This window comes from Silurus aristotelis (assembly GCF_946808225.1).
Source record: "Silurus aristotelis genome assembly, chromosome: 27".
NCBI lineage: Eukaryota > Metazoa > Chordata > Actinopteri > Siluriformes > Siluridae > Silurus > Silurus aristotelis.
The window spans coordinates 16,160,992-16,178,491 of record NC_139600.1 but is presented as its reverse complement, the minus strand read 5'-3'; the positions used below and the strand labels follow the sequence as shown (position 1 = coordinate 16,178,491).

The window sequence follows — 17,500 nt, the reverse complement described above, 5'->3', positions numbered from 1 at the left end:
CTGCATAATGTTGGATTCTTAAACATGCCCTCTAGAGGCACTTAAGGGTAAGACAGTGTCAGTAAAGTGACTAATTAAAAGTGCTTAAAATTGTGTTTGTTTCTGCTCCCCAACTCTATCATTCTTTCACACAGAGTTCTCCATAGTCGTCCCCAAAGTGCCAGTCTCAGCATTTTTGGGTTCTTCAGTCATCCTGCCCTGTAATCTATCTCCAGCTATAAATGCCAGAACTTTTGAAGTTCGCTGGTACAAGAATGGTGAGTATGAAAAGCCGGTTCTGTTCTACAAAGAAAAAAAGAACACTGGACAAAGCCAAGACAGGGACAGAGTGTCTCTGATTGGGGAGCTGGACAACGGGAATGTGTCTCTGAAACTGGACCACCTCACAATGGCTGACAGCGGGGAATATACCTGCTTTGTCAAGAGCTTTAGTTGGTATGAGAAGGGCAGCATGAACCTGGCTGTAAAAGGTACGAGAAGATACAACAAACTCACACAACAACTGGTTATGAAAACTACTGGCATGTGCCATGTAGACTCAGAGAGTATCTTGTAATTCCTTTTGCCTTTCCCTGGTTCTTCATTTAACAAACTCGCTATGTTCACCCCAGTACTAGGTTCTACACCCCTCCTCTTATATCATGAATCTGTGGAAAAAATGAATGTTACCTGTAGATCATTTGGGTGGTCTCCCAAACCCACACTCACCTGGAGAGACAGTACAGGACGAGAACTCCCCAACATCCACACAAAGTACACAACTGGTATGTGATTCTATGGAATTCACGTTTTTACAATAGACATCGTCTCACAGAAGTTTCCAGAATTATTGATGTGATATTGGGGGGACACCAGGTATGAAATAATTTGCAGATTGATGGACCTGCCATTGGAGATTTAACAATAAACAGACCCCGAACTGAAAAGCAGTATTCTAATGGCTTTTCATTGTTTTTTCTTTGTGACATTTATAGGTAACTCCAGTAAAGTATTACCATTGATGAGGAAGAATAAACCACATGACCCTTAAGTTACTTAGTTACTTTTTATGAAAAGTAATGCGTTATATTACTTTTGCGTCACTTTTGCGTTACTTGTATCTCTTTCACGCCTTACAGGTGTAACAGGTGTAATATAGATCATTGCCATTAAGAAATAAGTTATATTAGAGCAAAAGACGTGTGTTTCTCTCTCTCTCTCTCTCTCTCTCTCTCTCGCTCTCTTTCTCTCTCTCTCTCTCTTTCATCTCTCTCTCTCTCTCTCTCTCTCTCTCTCGCTCTCTCTCTCTCTCTCACTTTTATTCTGAGCAGTTAGTAGATCTGCAGTGGTGGAAAGTCGGCAAAAGTTTTCTATATTTCTGTCTCCATTTCCATATATGCAACATTATACACACACACACACACACACACACACACACACACACACACACACACACACACACACACACACACACATCTGTAGTGCTGTACTTTGCATGCAGATGTTTTGAAGTGGTATTTTTTGCAGTTGACAAGAGCTTTTCACCAACACATAATCTACACTTAACCATTATTCCTTTCTCCTTTTCCTCCACTATTTCAATATAATAAGAACACTTCCATCACAGTGATGTAATGCTCTGGTTTGCCATCTCCGCTTCTGACCAGCTTCTGTTCACCGCTGCTCGCACGTATGAGTGCGCGATTCTACGTGACTACGTTCATTTTAATTCAGTATTTATTTTTTTATGCAAAATAATTTCACTGAAAAGTAACTCGCATTACTTTTAAAAAAAGTAACTCAGATATTAATGTGTACAGTTATAACGTAACGCGCTACTCGTTACTTCAGAAAAGTAATAATATTACGTAACGCGCGTTACTTGTAACGAGTTACTCCCAACACTGTATATAGATAACTATATAATGCAAACTCTCTATTACTCACTATAACTTGTGTGTTGAATGCAAGATGGTTTAAAAAAATGTATTGATGTCTATACATTGTATATCGTCTCCAGAATTATTCAATTTGACATCAAATACAAGAAGAACAGAGAACAGCATTAATTCTACGCATTAATATCCACTGAGTTTGTTACCTACAAACCATCTAAAGCTTGTGGATTCTAGTGTTTGGTGTGTTTAAAATTATACTCCCATTCTCTTTCTTTCAGACTCTGAAGGGTTGGTGAATGTGAGCTCATGGCTGCTTTTTTCTCCATCTGACTCCGAGTGGATCTCCTGTACTGTGGGTTTAAACCTTCAGGAAATCAAAGAGAGCAGAATTGTACCAATGAAAGGTAAGCGATCTTTCAGTATGCAGTACGCTGTTGGAAATTAAACATAGAATATGTTATTCCAAGTATCACTTGGAATGGAGCATTTGGTATATGTTTCACCAGGAAACAAGCCTATATGACTATAGCTTTAAAAACACAGTCTATGGGAAGAGTGGAAACACAGAGTCTTGTTTAATTTTTGAGACACATACAACACAACAAAACACTCAAGAATTAAAAAGTGAATTACTGGAAAAACCTTCAAAATGTCCAAATGTGCCACTTTAACAGAAGAGCTTTTACTGTATAAGATGGAGATCAGAAGAGTAGATATGATCAGACTCCCTCACCCCCACAATCACACATGGAGATTGAGGCTTAATGGTTTGGGATTGTTTTGGAGCAGAGAAGATTCCAGAAATAGTCTGGAAAGTGAAAGGAATTATGAACCAACATGGCTCCCGTTCCATACTTCAACACCATCCAGTTCCGTCTGGACTGCGTATTATTGGAACTGACTTTACTGTACAACAAGACGATGAGCCAAAGCGCTGAGTTCAGTGAGTGTTATTTAGAGAGTAAACACTGGAGTGATATCTATTATGGAATGACCTGCCCAGTCACCACACCTCAATCCTACTGAACTGCTCTGAGATGAACAAGAAAAATCCAACTAATGAAGAAAATCTTGGGAGAGTTTTATAAGAGACACGGCAAAGTGTTTCAGCTGAATGCTGGAGAAATGGACTGTCCACACGCTGAGAGTGTGAAGCTGTTGTTCATGCTGAGGTAGGATTTTTAATGAAAATAACGTGGAACATCTGGACATTCATTTGTTTGGTCAATGAAAATCTTCAGACGGTTACATTATGAAATCGGTTGCATAGAAACAAAAATAACATGCATTACACTTTTAACAGGTAGGGAACATGAAGGTAAATTATAGGGCACTGTAACTAACTAAATTGACTCTGAAAGCGAATTAAATGAATTCAATGAAGGTTCTCCAGATGTATTTTAGAAATGCAAATGCAAGAATATATATATTCTTTTTCTTTGATAAACCGGAACAACAGAATTCAGCATGGAGAATCTTTGACTTTAATGGCATTCAGATATATTCTGATATACCATGATTCTTAACCGATGGGGATCTTTTGGCAGGATTCTGGATGGAAGCGTTCATCTCGACTCTTGTGCTTTCATTAATTGTCATCATCACCTACACTGTTCTTCTGATTTTATTCAGAAAAGGTATGTGATGTTTCAGTTACCACCTGAAAATGTATTACTTACCAACAGCAGCATACACTGAAACGACTCTGTATTCTTAACGTCTATTTACAATTACAGCATATGTTTAATATCAGCCATAAATGTATATAAATCTCATGGTATCAGCTATAAAGGGTATTATTTCCAATCCTCTTGAATTTAATTAGACAGAAAAATGCACTTTGGAATTTTCTCAGGAAACTGCAAAGTGAAAAAAACTCTGTTGGAGGGTTTCCTATATATAAAAGAAAATACAGTACGTCATCTTATGGAAAAGCTCCAAATCAGAATTGAGGAAAGCACTGCAGTACATTAATACTCGTAATGTACTCGTCTTTTCTTGAAACAGGTTTACTCCTGCACTGTTCGTCTCATAAGAATGCGAAAGCAGCAGGTAACAAACATTGTTCTCCACTGCATTCTCCGAGTCAATGCATAATAATGTACACTAGTAAATTTCTCACATGCAGATAGTTCTCATGAATCCTTACCAGCAGAGACAATGCCCCTTAATGCTATCGAGAACACAACACAAGGTAATTTCCTTTTTTTTTTTTTTCAGTCTACAAATTACACATATAAAACTGCCATTGCAGGAGGTGTAGAAGTGTAGAGTTTATTTACTTTTGTTCACAAAAAAAAAAAAAAAGAAGGAAAATACTCCATTTCAAGTGTCTCTTTACAGATATCAAGTCTTGGAAAAGCAAATATAAAGGTACATCAGCCCCTTTTCTTTTCTTAAATTTGATGTCCATTCACTTGAATGTCTCCTAAATGAAACCTAAATATTTGCTTTTTTTCATCAACAGTGTGTCTCACATTGGATCCCTCATCAGCTTCCAAATGTCTGAAAGTGTCCAAGGATGGAAAAGGAGTTAAGTGTGTAAAACCCTACAGTGATTCTGTAGGTAAATTTCCTCATGTTGTGAGTAAAGAGGAGTTCAGCTCAGGAAAGCAGTACTGGGAAGTGATGGTGTGGGACAAAACACATTCTGCAAAACCGAAGTCATCATGGAGTGTAGGAGTGATTCAGAAACCCCACTCAGAAAACATCTACAAAGCTCTGTGTTATGAACAAGACACTGGGTTATTTTCTAATGATCATCATTTCAAGAAACAATCCATGAAATATGCTGCCACAAAATTAGGAGTGTGTTTAAACTGTGAGGGTAAATCTCTTTCCTTTTTTGATGCAGATAAAACCTCCAATAATCATCTCTATGATTGTAACATACCACCTGGAACATATTTAGCATTCTTTAGTCCAGGAGTGAAAGATCCACAACCTCTCACAATTGTAAGCTAGCATGAAAACTTAATTTCTGATAAAAACATGTATTGAGGTCAAAGGATTGTTGCTGTGTTCAGCAGTTCCTGTGTCTAAAAGAAATCATAAAATCGGAGGATCGTTAACAACTCCACCCAAAAAGCTATATAAATATTTACACAGGGAACGTTCCTCATCTTCAGAGTCAGTTACGCACCTGCTGACGCTGATCTTCTGCATGAATGTGAATGAGTGGTGTGAAGTTCACACTAAAGTGCATGATTTTAGTATTAAATTCTCTTCAGTCTGAGAGCATCGTCATCACTGTACCGTCTGAGAACCGTTTGATGTTTTGATGTATTCTGTTTTAATTAAAATTGAGTTTAAATATAAAACTCTCATGTCTCCTTCATTACAGATTGTGGTGCACTGTATTTCTCACATGATCATTTTACTAATACAACTTTACAACTGAATATGACGAGGTGAAATACTATTAAGGATAATCTACATAATCCAATTTACATTACATAAGAAGGCACTAGAATGAACAACTTGATTTGCACAATAAAAATCTGATCAAATAAAATAAAAATCGAAAAAGAAGAAGGAAATGAAGATCAGCAGGAAACAGCAGGAAGAATGTAAACTATAAGGGCTAATTGTTAAAAAGATAATCCTGCTAGCTAAGAAACTTTAGCTATGCTAACATTAACAAGCTTTAGCAAACAGTAGCAGTGTTACGCAGCTTTCACTTAGAATCTGACTTGTTTCATTTCTGCTGCTTTTAATTTGATCTTTGATAAAAAATAAAAAAAAAACTATTTTATCAGATTTAAACAGAAATCTTTACAATGAGAAGATGATCATATTTTACAGCTAATAGCACCATATTACACGTGTCTATTCTGCATATACAAACAATACAATACAATACAAAACAGGGTTTTAGGGTTTGTGTTTCCATTGTCTTCAACCAGAGGAGGGAAGTAACGGAGTACAAATACTTCGTTACTGTACTTCAGTAGATTTTTCTGGTATCAGTACTTTTACTCCACTTTTTATTTTTCAGACAACTTTTTACTTTTACTCATTACATTTTTACACAAATATCTGTACTTTTTACTTCTTACATTTTTAAAACAGACTCGTTACTTTAGTTTTAATCCATTAATTTGGTGAAATATATTTTTTTTATTTTCACTGCGCGCCGATTTCAGCCGAACAACAGATTTCCTGTTACTGCGCGTCTTTTTCAATCCGCTGGTGTATAAAGTCCTGACCCTCACTCTTTACGGAGATAAGAATCAGCAGGCAGAAGGCAGTAAGAAGTTTGGGGTTAATGTGGATGAGACAGAGGGAGTCAGTGATAAAAACATGACTGAGATCAGACACATTCATCATCATCATCTTTTCTCTGCTTGTGTTCTGTATGTGGATCTTCAGCCTGGATACATTCATTAGGTAACAACATTTTTAATTAGTTTTGTATTAATATATATATATATATATATATATATATATATATATATATATATATATATATATATATATGGCTACACGAACATAAATTACTGTCTTTATTGATCGTACAGATAAAAACAATACATCATTCAAATCTGTAAAATGTCTATGATTATATATATATATGTAAAAGCTTCTTGACTTGAAGAGGTGCACTTTCTCCGGTATCACCTCATTAACTGTCCGTGTGGAAACATAGCAAAGGCTCTTAATAATGTCCACACGTCTCTGCACTGTTATAGCCTTTATATTTAATCACTGTACATATGCTTACATATCTATCACATGCTGTACATATGATACATATTTATCTTCACGATTTGCACGATTGCTACTTTTTGCACTTCTGGTACTTCTCAGTACTTCAACTTTTACCCGAGTATTTTAAAACATAAGTATCTGTACTTCTACTTAAGTAATGGATGTGTGTACTTTTGCCACCTCTGTCTTCATCACACAATCTCTCTTTCTTTCTTGTGGACTTTATCCAGGGAGGAGCACAAAACTCCCGCCTTCCTCCCTGGTCAGAGTCTACTATGAAGGAAACTGGAGAAGTGACGAGGAATAACGAAGCAGGTATATACACATATAGAAAAGAAAATGATTTGATTTTTAACTGGTGGATTTTGTTGATGTGAATAATTCAGCAGTGTGTTGTGATGTAGAAAGTAATCGGAGTAAAATATGAATAGAAAACCGTGTAGCTCCAGCGTGAATAAACAGAACATCACACCATTTCCTCATTAGATAAAAGCAACTGATGAGTTTGCATTATTATCATTAATATTATTCTTATTATCAGAATGAAAGTATTTGCATTGTTATCATTTGCATGTTTGATTTGGTTTTTATTCTCTGCAGCCATGCTACTGATCATCATTGCTTCTGTTCTCACCTGTTCTGCAGTAGGTAATATATTTATGTGGATCGTTTCCTGTCATATAATACGTTCTGAACAGATATCAAGGTAAAAAACCCAACAGCTTGCTAAAGACAGAATATACTGCCTTCCTGCTTTGTTAGACCACAATAACCAGGTTAAAGCCCTGGCAGTGAGCAAACCCATAACTCCAGAATCTTTTGCATGGAAAATATTACCTGCAAATTTCTCAGCATTCTCATGGGATGGTGGGAAGTGACGGTTGGTGTGCAGGTTTGGGAGGCACAAGTGAGGGAAAGTGTCAAGATGTCTTTGTGTTAAGATGTGAAATATGACTGAACTGCTTTCCAATGATTTGTCTGAGAGAAGTAAGGGCTTGACCTCATCTGCTGCAACCTGATATATAGAAACTAAAATGAAATATGAAGGTCATAGTACTTGCTGAACAGTGTTTTTTTTAGGGTTCTGTATTTGTTTATTGGATATTTGTCTTTTCCTAAAATGGGTGCATTTGGAAACCATTCTGATGAAGAAGCACTTTGAGAGTTTTTTGGGGTTTATTTTGTAGTGTATGAATTCTATCAGTTTGACTGTGCATGAAGCCTTGAATTAATTCTATGACTAAATTCGTGTCTCCCACACAGATTTCTCCCTTGTCACCCCCAATGCTTCAGTCTCAGCATGGTTGGGTTCTTCAGTCATCCTGCCCTGCAGTCTTTCTCCACCTTTAAACGCCAGAGATTTTGAAGTTCAGTGGTATAAGAAGAAGGATTCTCAAAAGATGGTTCTGCTTCACCAAGAGCAAAAAGTCCAGGAGAATGATGTAGATGATCAGTACAGGCACAGAGTGTCTTTGATTGGGGAGCTGGACAATGGGAATGTCTCTCTGAAACTCGACAACCTCAAAACAGCTGACAGAGGGGAATATACCTGCTTTGTAAAGAGCCTCAGTTGGTATGAGAGGGGCAGCATGAACCTGGTGGTAAAAGGTACAAGAAAATCCGACTTCTTATTGACTAAATAACAGATGAAGTAAAGAAAAAGACATGGACATCTTATGTATTTTCATTGCATTTTCTTGGATCTTTATAAAACAAACTCATGTTCATGTTCACCCAGCCATAGGTTCTACACCTGTCCTTTCATATCAGGAAGCTGGGGAACAACTGAACGTTTCCTGTACATCAGACGGATGGTCCCCCAAACCCCTACTCACCTGGAGAGACAGTACAGGACGAGAACTCACGAACACTCACACTAAGTACATTACTGGTGTGTGTTTCCATTGAAATATCTTCTGGGTGACAAGAAGGTCTAGCTATAAGAAATAAACAAAGAGGCGCTAATCCAGGACAACATGCAGGCTCATAAAACTATATTTTATTCACAATAGAACAGAAAACATGTTTAAACTGAGGAAATGCACCATTTTAAGGACAGGATAAGGTCATTTTGAATTTGATGACTGCAACACAACTCAAAACAGTTGGGACGGGGCAATTGACTAGGATGAAATGACTAGGATGAAAATCAGTATTGGTGGTGGTGATCTTTGGGCCCTTAGGCAGCACTGCATTTAAAACAGTTATGATTCTGTAATGGAAATCAATGCCTGGGCTCATTCCCACCTTCAGAAATCATTGTGTGTGAACACAGCTTGCCATGTTATCCACACATGCAGGTTAAATCTTTATATTGTAAAGGAAAAGGCATGCGTGAACATGATCCAGGAACACCATGGCCAACGTTCATTTAAAATTAACTGAGGCAAAGTGGAAAACTGTTCTGTGTTCAAACAAATAAAACGATGTTGGTTTTTTGGGGAAAACCATAAACACTATGTCCTCTGTACTAAAGAGGAGACGGACCATCTGGCTTGTTATCGGCACTCAGTTAAAAAAAACGCATCGTATGGGAGTTCAAGAGTGCCTGTTTGGAAACATCCTTTTCATGGAAAATATTTGAGCAGGACAATGCTAACTGCATACTACATTTATTACAATAACATGACTTCATCTAAATCCTTCCTCTAAACCTTTTTGTCTAACACTGCATCTCATCTCCATAATTATTCAATTTCACCAAACAGCAGCAACAAAAGAGGACCATGAACAGAGCCCTGTGGAATACCACACAGAACATCCTTTAAAGATATGGTCACCTATTTCTCAATTTATATGCATCATACCAAATGAATGACATTCTAGAGAGAACAGTTCAGGGTCTCTGGTTTTAGGATGCTACTAAATGTGTTAAAAATCACAACAAAAATTATAACAATTATAGTGTGTGATCTCTCCTGTTCCAGACTCTGAAGGGTTGGTGGATGTGAGATCATGGCTGCTTTTCTCTCTATCTGACTCTGAGTGGATCTCATGTACTGTAGATTTAAACCTTCAGGGAATGAAAGAGAGCAGAGTTGTACCTATGAAAAGTAAGATATCTCTTACTATTGTATATAGTACAATTGTAGAATTAAATGTGCAAATCTGTAGTTTCTTTTTTCCTGTGGTGGTAAAATCAAGAAAAAACAAAACTTCAACCAGGAAATGTGACTAAATAAGTAATGGATTGTAAACTAATTAGCTAATTGTACATAGTAGTCTTGTATATTCTGATTATACATAATTTTTTACCAAAGCTGATCTTTCAGGAGGATTCTGGTTTGAAGTGTTTATCTCGACTCTAGTGCTTTCAGTAATCGTCATCATAATCTACACCATTCTCCTGATTTTACACCGGAAAGGTATTCAAGAAATATTTGGGATTTTCACTTATATGGAAAGACAGACGTAAAACCACACTTTTTGTCGTCTTTTCTTGGAACAGGTTCAGTCCCACGCTGTTCATCTCGCAAAAATGCAAAAGCAGCAGGTAACATTCATCCTGTTCTTCTGCATTTCATTCAAACTCAGAATAAGCAGTTAATTTATTTTCATTTCTATCATGCAGCTGATTCTCATGAATCCTTACCTGCAGAGACGATTCCTCTTAAAGCTACAGAGAACCCGCATCAAGGTCATTCTGTTTATCATAACATTATAGATTCTTATTAAACCACCAGTAGATTTAATGCAGTCATTACATGAGATTACATGCCAACTATAATAGGAAAAAAAAATGTCTAAAATATCATAATAATCATTATAGTGTTTATAAACCATTCTTTTCTCACTTTGCTCTTAGAGATGTCACTTCTATAAACATTCAACATGCCAACATTTTCACAGGTGTCTGTTCAACATATGAACCTTCAGATTCTACTAAACAACAGTCTTGGAAAGACAGATATAAAGGTACATGATCCCATCATTCATTTTTTCCTATATATAATTTAACTGAACATCTCAGAATCTAAATAATATCTAAATGGATCCTTTTTCCCATCAACAGCGAGTCTCACACTGCATTCATCATCAGCTCCGACATCTCTGAAAGTGTCTGCAGATAGAAAAGAAGTTTCCTGTAAAAAGCCAAACAGTGGTCCTGCATGTACATTTCCTCATGTTGTGAGTAAAGTGGAGTTGAGTTCAGGGCAGCACTACTGGGAAGTGATGTTGTGGGATAAAACATCTACAAAACCAAAATTATCATGGAGTGTAGGAGTGATTCAGAAACACACAACAGAGAACATCATCAGAGCTCTGTGTTATAAAGAAGGCACTGGTTTATACACTAATACTCATGAGTTCAGTATAATAACCACTGAATGTAACATGAGGAAATTAGGAGTGCATTTAGACTGTGACAGGAAATCTCTTTCCTTTTACAACGCAGATAAAAACACTGATAATCATCTCCATACATTTTATAAGATACCACAAGGCGCATATTTTGCGTTCTTCAGTCCAGGAGTGCAAGATTCACAACCTCTCAAAATTATAAATGATCATGAAGACTCAGAGGAGTGCTGTCGTGTTCAGCAGGTAGAACTTCCTGTGTCTAAAATTAATTAGGTTCACACTTAACAACTTCACCCCAGAAGCTATATGGAATATTTACTCAGTGAAAGTTCCTCATCTTCAGAGTCGTGTTACGTACCTGCTCACGCGGATTCTCTGGAGGAATGTAAATGAGTGGTGTGCAGTTCACACTGAAGTGCATGATTTCAGTATCCAGATATCAAATCCTCTTCAGTCAGAGAGCATCGTAATCACTGTTCTGTCTGAGAACCTTTTAAAAGCAGTGTGTTTCGTGTTTTTGTGTATTTTCTTTTCTTAAAATTCAATTTATATATTAAATGTCTCCTGTCTCCTCCATTGCAGGTTTTACTCTTCTATATGTCTAACTTTCTAACTGAACCTAAGTAACTCAATTCAAATCAGATAAGAATGTTCTAGAATGAACAATAATTCGATAAATGAGAATTAAAATAGGAGAATAAATGCTACATAGGATATAGGGGTTATTGGTTCTTCATCATTTATTTTTTATTTATGCTTCTGATATTTAAAGTCAACAGAAATCACAGAGAAAATCGGATTCGGGTCATTTAAAACATTTAATATGAAACAAAACAAAACGTCACACTGACCAATTTACACTGAATCAAAAACAAAAAAGTGAGATTATAAAAAATAACAACAATAAAAAAGAACGAGGTTGAAGTTGTGTCACTTGCAGTATCGATCAGCTTTCATCTTAGCTCTCCTGTGAAGAGAAAAGGAAAAAAAAAAACGTATGATCCACAATTCAGGAGGAAGTGTGTGACACCACCTGGAGACCATGGACCACCTGGAGACCATGGACCACCTGGAGACCATGGACCACCTGGAGACCATGGACTGTTCTCTAAAAAAAAAAAAACCTCTCACCATCCCATAATACTTCAGAGATCACTAATTTCCATGGAAACACAGTGGATTATGTCAATTATGACACGTGAATTAATTGAAGAAACCCTCTGAAATACGTTTTGTAGCTCATGCAGCTCAAGTAAGAAGGAAGAAGTGACCTGTCGAGTAAAGCCTCGTGGAATTTGCCATCGGTCCGGGCTTTCTTCAGCGAGCCGCCGTCCTCCTCGTTCACCCTCAACTTCCTGTCCTGGAAGCTCTGAAACTTCTTCCTAACACATCATCATCATCATCATCATCATCATCATCAGAACCACTTCTTTTCTATTCTAATGTATAAATACATTAACCCCATGCAGATGTAGAAACTCCATCGTATATACGTGTGCAGATGCGTGCTAATGCTAAACTAAAACTATCCACATTTTTATTTACAGAATCAGTATCTAATATAGAGATTTATTTTATCTCTTGCGCACATAAAAAAAACAATTTTTCTATATAATATTTCACATATAATATTTTTCAATTATTATACTTATATGTTTTTCTGAATAAAACGCAAAATAATTAACTATAATGAAATAATAGTTTGGTTTTCAGGGTGCACAAACTTTTGCACACCGTCCCTGCACTTACTTATTTTGCACAGGTTACATTCTGATTCTGACACACACACACACACACACACACACACACACACACACACACACACACACACACACACACACTCACACGTAGTTGATCTCGCAGCTCTTGACGTTTCCGCGGTCCTCGTCGGCGAGGTCGTCGTTCCTCTTCACCTCTCTCTCTGCACACGAGCGGATCTGCACCAAACCCACACCTCCATCAGGTTCTGATCTCTGAGCGTTTCAGTGCCACCTCACTCACACTCACACACTCGTTTATGCGCTTACGCCGTGCAACATCACGTGCGCACCTTCGGACCCTGTGCAGCCAAAAGTATTGGGACACCCAACTTTCCCAGCCGTAAGTGGTTCATCTCCGAAAGCTGGAAGAACACGAGTGTCTGTCGAACATCTCAGAGCAGGAAATTGTGCTTTTGCTCAATCTCCTGCGTTTGGAGCTGCAACCCTATGGATCTCCACAACATCTTCCCAGAAGAGTGGAGGTTATTATTAACACTAAATGTGGACTGGGATGTTCAAGAAGATTCACATATCAATGTTATGGTCAGGTGTCCACAAACTTTTGGTCACACAAAGTACACACAGTGAGATATCAGTAGCTGCTCCAGCGTCTTACTGGGAGCTAAAAAAATGAAAGCAGGTAATTTTTGGTAAAAGCTGAAGACCTTAATCATCTCTTCATTGCCCGCGGTTTTGTTTTTGGCCACGACGTCGCCGCTCTCGCTGTACGAAATAAAACTGCTGTTTGCTGCCATCAGAGCCGTTTTCCCCTGCGGAGGGTCATCACACACACACACACACACACACACACACACACACACACACACACACACACACAGTTAACACGATATCCAGGTTCTACAATCCGTCTTCTATATAATACCTTTGTTAAAGTGCTGCACTCTGATTGGTGGAGGTAAAATGATTGACAGCTGAACTCACGTCCTGGAACACCGGCTCCCACTGCTCCCTGGATCCGATCGCGTCCGAGCGTCCGATCACCACTCCATCCGAGTTTATCCCCAAATATTTACCGTAACCGGACTTCAGAGCAATCCTGTACCACACACACACACACACACACACACACACACACAGAAGGAATTAGGAATTAAATCTATTTACAAAAAAAAAAAAAAGTCATTAATTAATTCTAATTATAAATTCAATGTTATTTGTGTGTGTGTGTGTGTGTGTGTGTGTGTGTGCATGTGTGTGTGTGTGTGTGTGCATGTGTGTGTGTATGAGTACCGTGAGTCAGACAGTTTGATGGCGGTGAACTGTTCAGGTGGATCAGGACCTTCATCATCTGCAGAAATAGAACAGAAATATAAATGCAGGTAATACAGGATTTACTCTGCTGCCCCCTGGTGGTGTGGAGAAGTTTCTTGTTACAGGTGCAGGGTGTAACTTCTCCCAACAGTAGTGAAGATCAGATCGTTTTTGAGACTTGGTTCATGAATCTTATTCATCAAAATTAATTTCTTTAATCACCTTCATAGAGGACAAGAGAGTCACGTGATAAAAAGAAGAAACGTCTCGGACCAGAAGAGATTTCGCGACGCTTTGCTCTAGAAAATGAACACATCGATCTTTGAGACGTCTCGTTCTTCTGAGTCACATTAAAGATTTGCTCAAAACTAACGACTCGTCACTACTCCACAGTGAGAAGAGGATTGTTTTGGTGTGTATGAAGGTGAACAGCAGGTCTGTAATTCCTCACCTCCTGTATGTGGCGCTCCGACGGTGAACAGACCCGTATCTAACGCGTGCACGTACGACCTGTTGTGCATCTCGATGGCCACAGAGCCGCTGATCTCCCCGAAATTACTGACAGTCCACCAACCACCTGAGACACACACACACACACACGCGGACACACACGGACACACACACGGACACAGACACGGACACAGACACGGACACACACACACACACGGACACAGACACACGGACACAGACAGACACGGACACACACAGACACACACACAGACACACAGACAGACACACAGACAGACACACAGACAGACACACAGACAGACACACAGACAGACACACAGACAGACACACGGACAGACACACGGACAGACACACGGACACAGACAGACAGACACGGACACAGACACGGACACAGACACAGACACGGACACACACAGACACGGACACACACAGACACGGACACACACAGACACGGACACACACGGACACACACGGACACGGACACACACAGACACACGGACACAGGCACACGGACACAGACAGACACGGACACACACAGACACACAGACAGACACACGGACACAGACAGACAGACACGGACACAGACACGGACACACACGGACACGGACACACACGGACACGGACACACACGGACACGGACACACACGGACACGGACGGACACGGACACACACGGACACGGACACACACAGACACGGACACACACAGACACGGACAGACACGGACACACACACGGACACGCACGGACACGGACACGCACGGACACGGACACACACAGACACGGACACACACGGACACACACGGACACGGACACACACAGACACGGACACACACAGACACGGACACACACAGACACGGACACACACAGACACGGACACACACACAGACACAGACACACGCACGGACACGCACGGACACACACAGACACACACAGACACACACAGACACACACAGACACACACAGACACACACAGACACGGACACGGACACACACAGACACACACAGACGGACACACACAGACACGGACACACACAGACACGGACACACACAGACACGGACACACACAGACACGGACACACACACAGACACACACACGGACACGCACGGACACACACAGACACACACAGACACGGACACACACAGACACGGACACACACAGACACACACAGACGGACACACACAGACACGGACACACACAGACACGGACACACACAGACACGGACACACACAGACACGGACACAGACACACACACACACGGACACGGACACGCACGGACACGCACAGACACGGACACGCACGGACACACACAGACACGGACACACACAGACACGGACACACACAGACACGGACACACACAGACACGGACACACACAGACACGGACACACACAGACACACACAGACACGGACACACACAGACACGGACACACACAGACACGGACACACACAGACACACACAGACACGGACACACACAGACACGGACACACACAGACACGGACACGGACACACACACAGACACGGACACGGACAGACACGGACACAGACACACACACACACGGACACGGACACACACAGACACGGACACACACAGACACGGACACACACAGACACGGACAGACACGGACACGGACAGACACGGACACAGACACACACACGGACACGGACACACACAGACACGGACACACACACACAGAAATGTGACGAAATTAAGAAAAACAAATCACTGATAAATAATTGTAAACAGTAAATAAAACAGTAAAATTAATAATAATAATAATAATAATATGAAAGAGATATTTAATAAGAGATGTAATAATATTTCTATAATTATTTTCTTTGGTTTTATTTGTAAGAGTTTTTGTTTACAGAATTCCTGCGGACGCACCGATAATATCGAGTTTCTGCTGCTCATCATCGTGTTTTCTCTTCTTGTCCTTGTGTTTTTTCTTTTTGCTGAAAAAAAAAACCAAACAATAAACAACAATATAAACAAGAGACGAAAACGTGGCTTTGTCCCAAATTGCGTCTAATCCGCCACAAAGTCCCCTAAACATGGCGCTCAAACCGGAAGGGATCTTTAACTCGACCTTGTGCACTACACAGGGAGCAGGACGCCATTTTGAACGCGGCCAGCACTAGCTTTAGCCGAATGCTAACACGAGTTGCGTACAGCTGCTCAAATCAATAAATCCACTAAAGTAATATGAATAAATAATCTCACTTTTTATCCTTTTGTCCTTTAAGAACGAGTTTGGTGGATTTGACGTTGGAATACGCGGCCATACCGGAATAAAAACACGCGCTCTCTAGTTAGCAAGCTAGCATCTCCGCTAAACTACTAGAACATTACTTCCGGTTAGCCTACGGTGGCCGACACGGCACAAAGAGGAATGATTTATGATCTCGCATTGCTTGGTTAAATCGCTACGCTGCCACCTGGCGGCTGGAAAAGGGTATTACAAAATAATTTTGTCAAAAATCACGAATCATTTATTACATGACATTACATAAATTAAAGATCTTACTATGTGGTTTTCCAGAGTAAACGGATTTATTACACACTTTATAAAATTTACTTAAGAAGATTCAGTTCAGTTTGTATTTTTTAAATATTCCCAAACATGAAAATAAGATAAATACTTGGTCCCCTGGTGGTCTAGTGGTTAAGATGCAGCGCTCCCACGGCTGCGACCCGGGTTCGATTCCCGGTCAGGGAACCATCCCCAGCCACTCTTAGTGCCGGTCCCAAGCCCGGATAAATTGGGGAGGGTTGCGTTAGGAAGGGCATCCAGCGTAAAACATGTGCCAAATCAAACGTGCGGAGGATCCGCTGTGGCGACCCCTAACGGGAGAAGCAGAAAAGAAAGTTTAATATTTTTTATATATAATATAATAAAAATAAATAAATATATGTACAGGATGATACTGATCTTCTGACAGTCTTGGCATCTTTGTGGAAATCAGTGGTCAGTATGAGAGAATTGAACTCAAAGCAACACATTTGACCTGCTCTGATACGAGACACACACATGTCTATGGTTTAGTGAAGGAGACAAAAACATCAGCATAATGATATTGGATGAGATTTGATAATTTTTATTGTTTTAAGCAT

General features: G+C 39.7%; 3 protein-coding genes across 4 annotated transcripts in view; 2 read left to right on the top strand and 1 right to left on the bottom strand.

Annotated features, from left to right (window-relative positions):
* Positions 1–5,197, top strand: part of LOC310721548 (butyrophilin subfamily 2 member A2-like) — a gene marked incomplete at its 5' end in the record, with an annotated part of 6,199 nt that extends 1,002 nt beyond the window's left edge. The window contains 8 exons of the mRNA XM_083533332.1: positions 135–470; positions 612–764; positions 2,156–2,281; positions 3,425–3,514; positions 3,885–3,929; positions 4,006–4,071; positions 4,221–4,250; positions 4,345–5,197. Of these exons, the coding sequence (XP_083389458.1) occupies positions 135–470; positions 612–764; positions 2,156–2,281; positions 3,425–3,514; positions 3,885–3,929; positions 4,006–4,071; positions 4,221–4,250; positions 4,345–4,841 (1,343 nt within the window). The 3' untranslated portion in view covers positions 4,842–5,197. The remainder of the gene's footprint in view (positions 1–134; positions 471–611; positions 765–2,155; positions 2,282–3,424; positions 3,515–3,884; positions 3,930–4,005; positions 4,072–4,220; positions 4,251–4,344) is intronic.
* Positions 5,198–6,832: 1,635 nt separating this feature from the next.
* On the top strand, positions 6,833–11,326 carry LOC310721611 (butyrophilin subfamily 1 member A1-like). Of its 2 annotated transcripts, none has more exons than XM_083533396.1 (10): positions 6,833–6,902; positions 7,188–7,235; positions 7,851–8,195; positions 8,326–8,478; positions 9,515–9,640; positions 9,860–9,952; positions 10,036–10,080; positions 10,159–10,224; positions 10,437–10,502; positions 10,600–11,326. In XM_083533396.1, the coding sequence occupies exons 1-10, from the start codon at positions 6,863–6,865 to the stop codon at positions 11,160–11,162; spliced, it is 1,545 nt and encodes a 514-aa protein (XP_083389522.1). In that variant the 5' UTR covers positions 6,833–6,862; the 3' UTR covers positions 11,163–11,326. The 2 variants fall into 2 exon arrangements, with proteins under 2 accessions (XP_083389522.1, XP_083389521.1); XM_083533395.1 differs by having other exon boundaries at positions 9,848–9,952.
* Positions 11,327–11,688: 362 nt separating this feature from the next.
* Positions 11,689–16,774, bottom strand: frg1 (FSHD region gene 1). Its single transcript, XM_083533016.1, has 9 exons — positions 16,610–16,774; positions 16,274–16,341; positions 14,373–14,498; positions 13,901–13,958; positions 13,592–13,706; positions 13,315–13,419; positions 12,735–12,826; positions 12,161–12,271; positions 11,689–11,856 (listed from the first exon to the last, which is right to left on the bottom strand). The coding sequence occupies exons 1-9, from the start codon at positions 16,669–16,671 to the stop codon at positions 11,820–11,822; spliced, it is 774 nt and encodes a 257-aa protein (XP_083389142.1). The 5' UTR covers positions 16,672–16,774; the 3' UTR covers positions 11,689–11,819.
* Between the last annotated feature and the right edge of the window lie 726 nt (positions 16,775–17,500).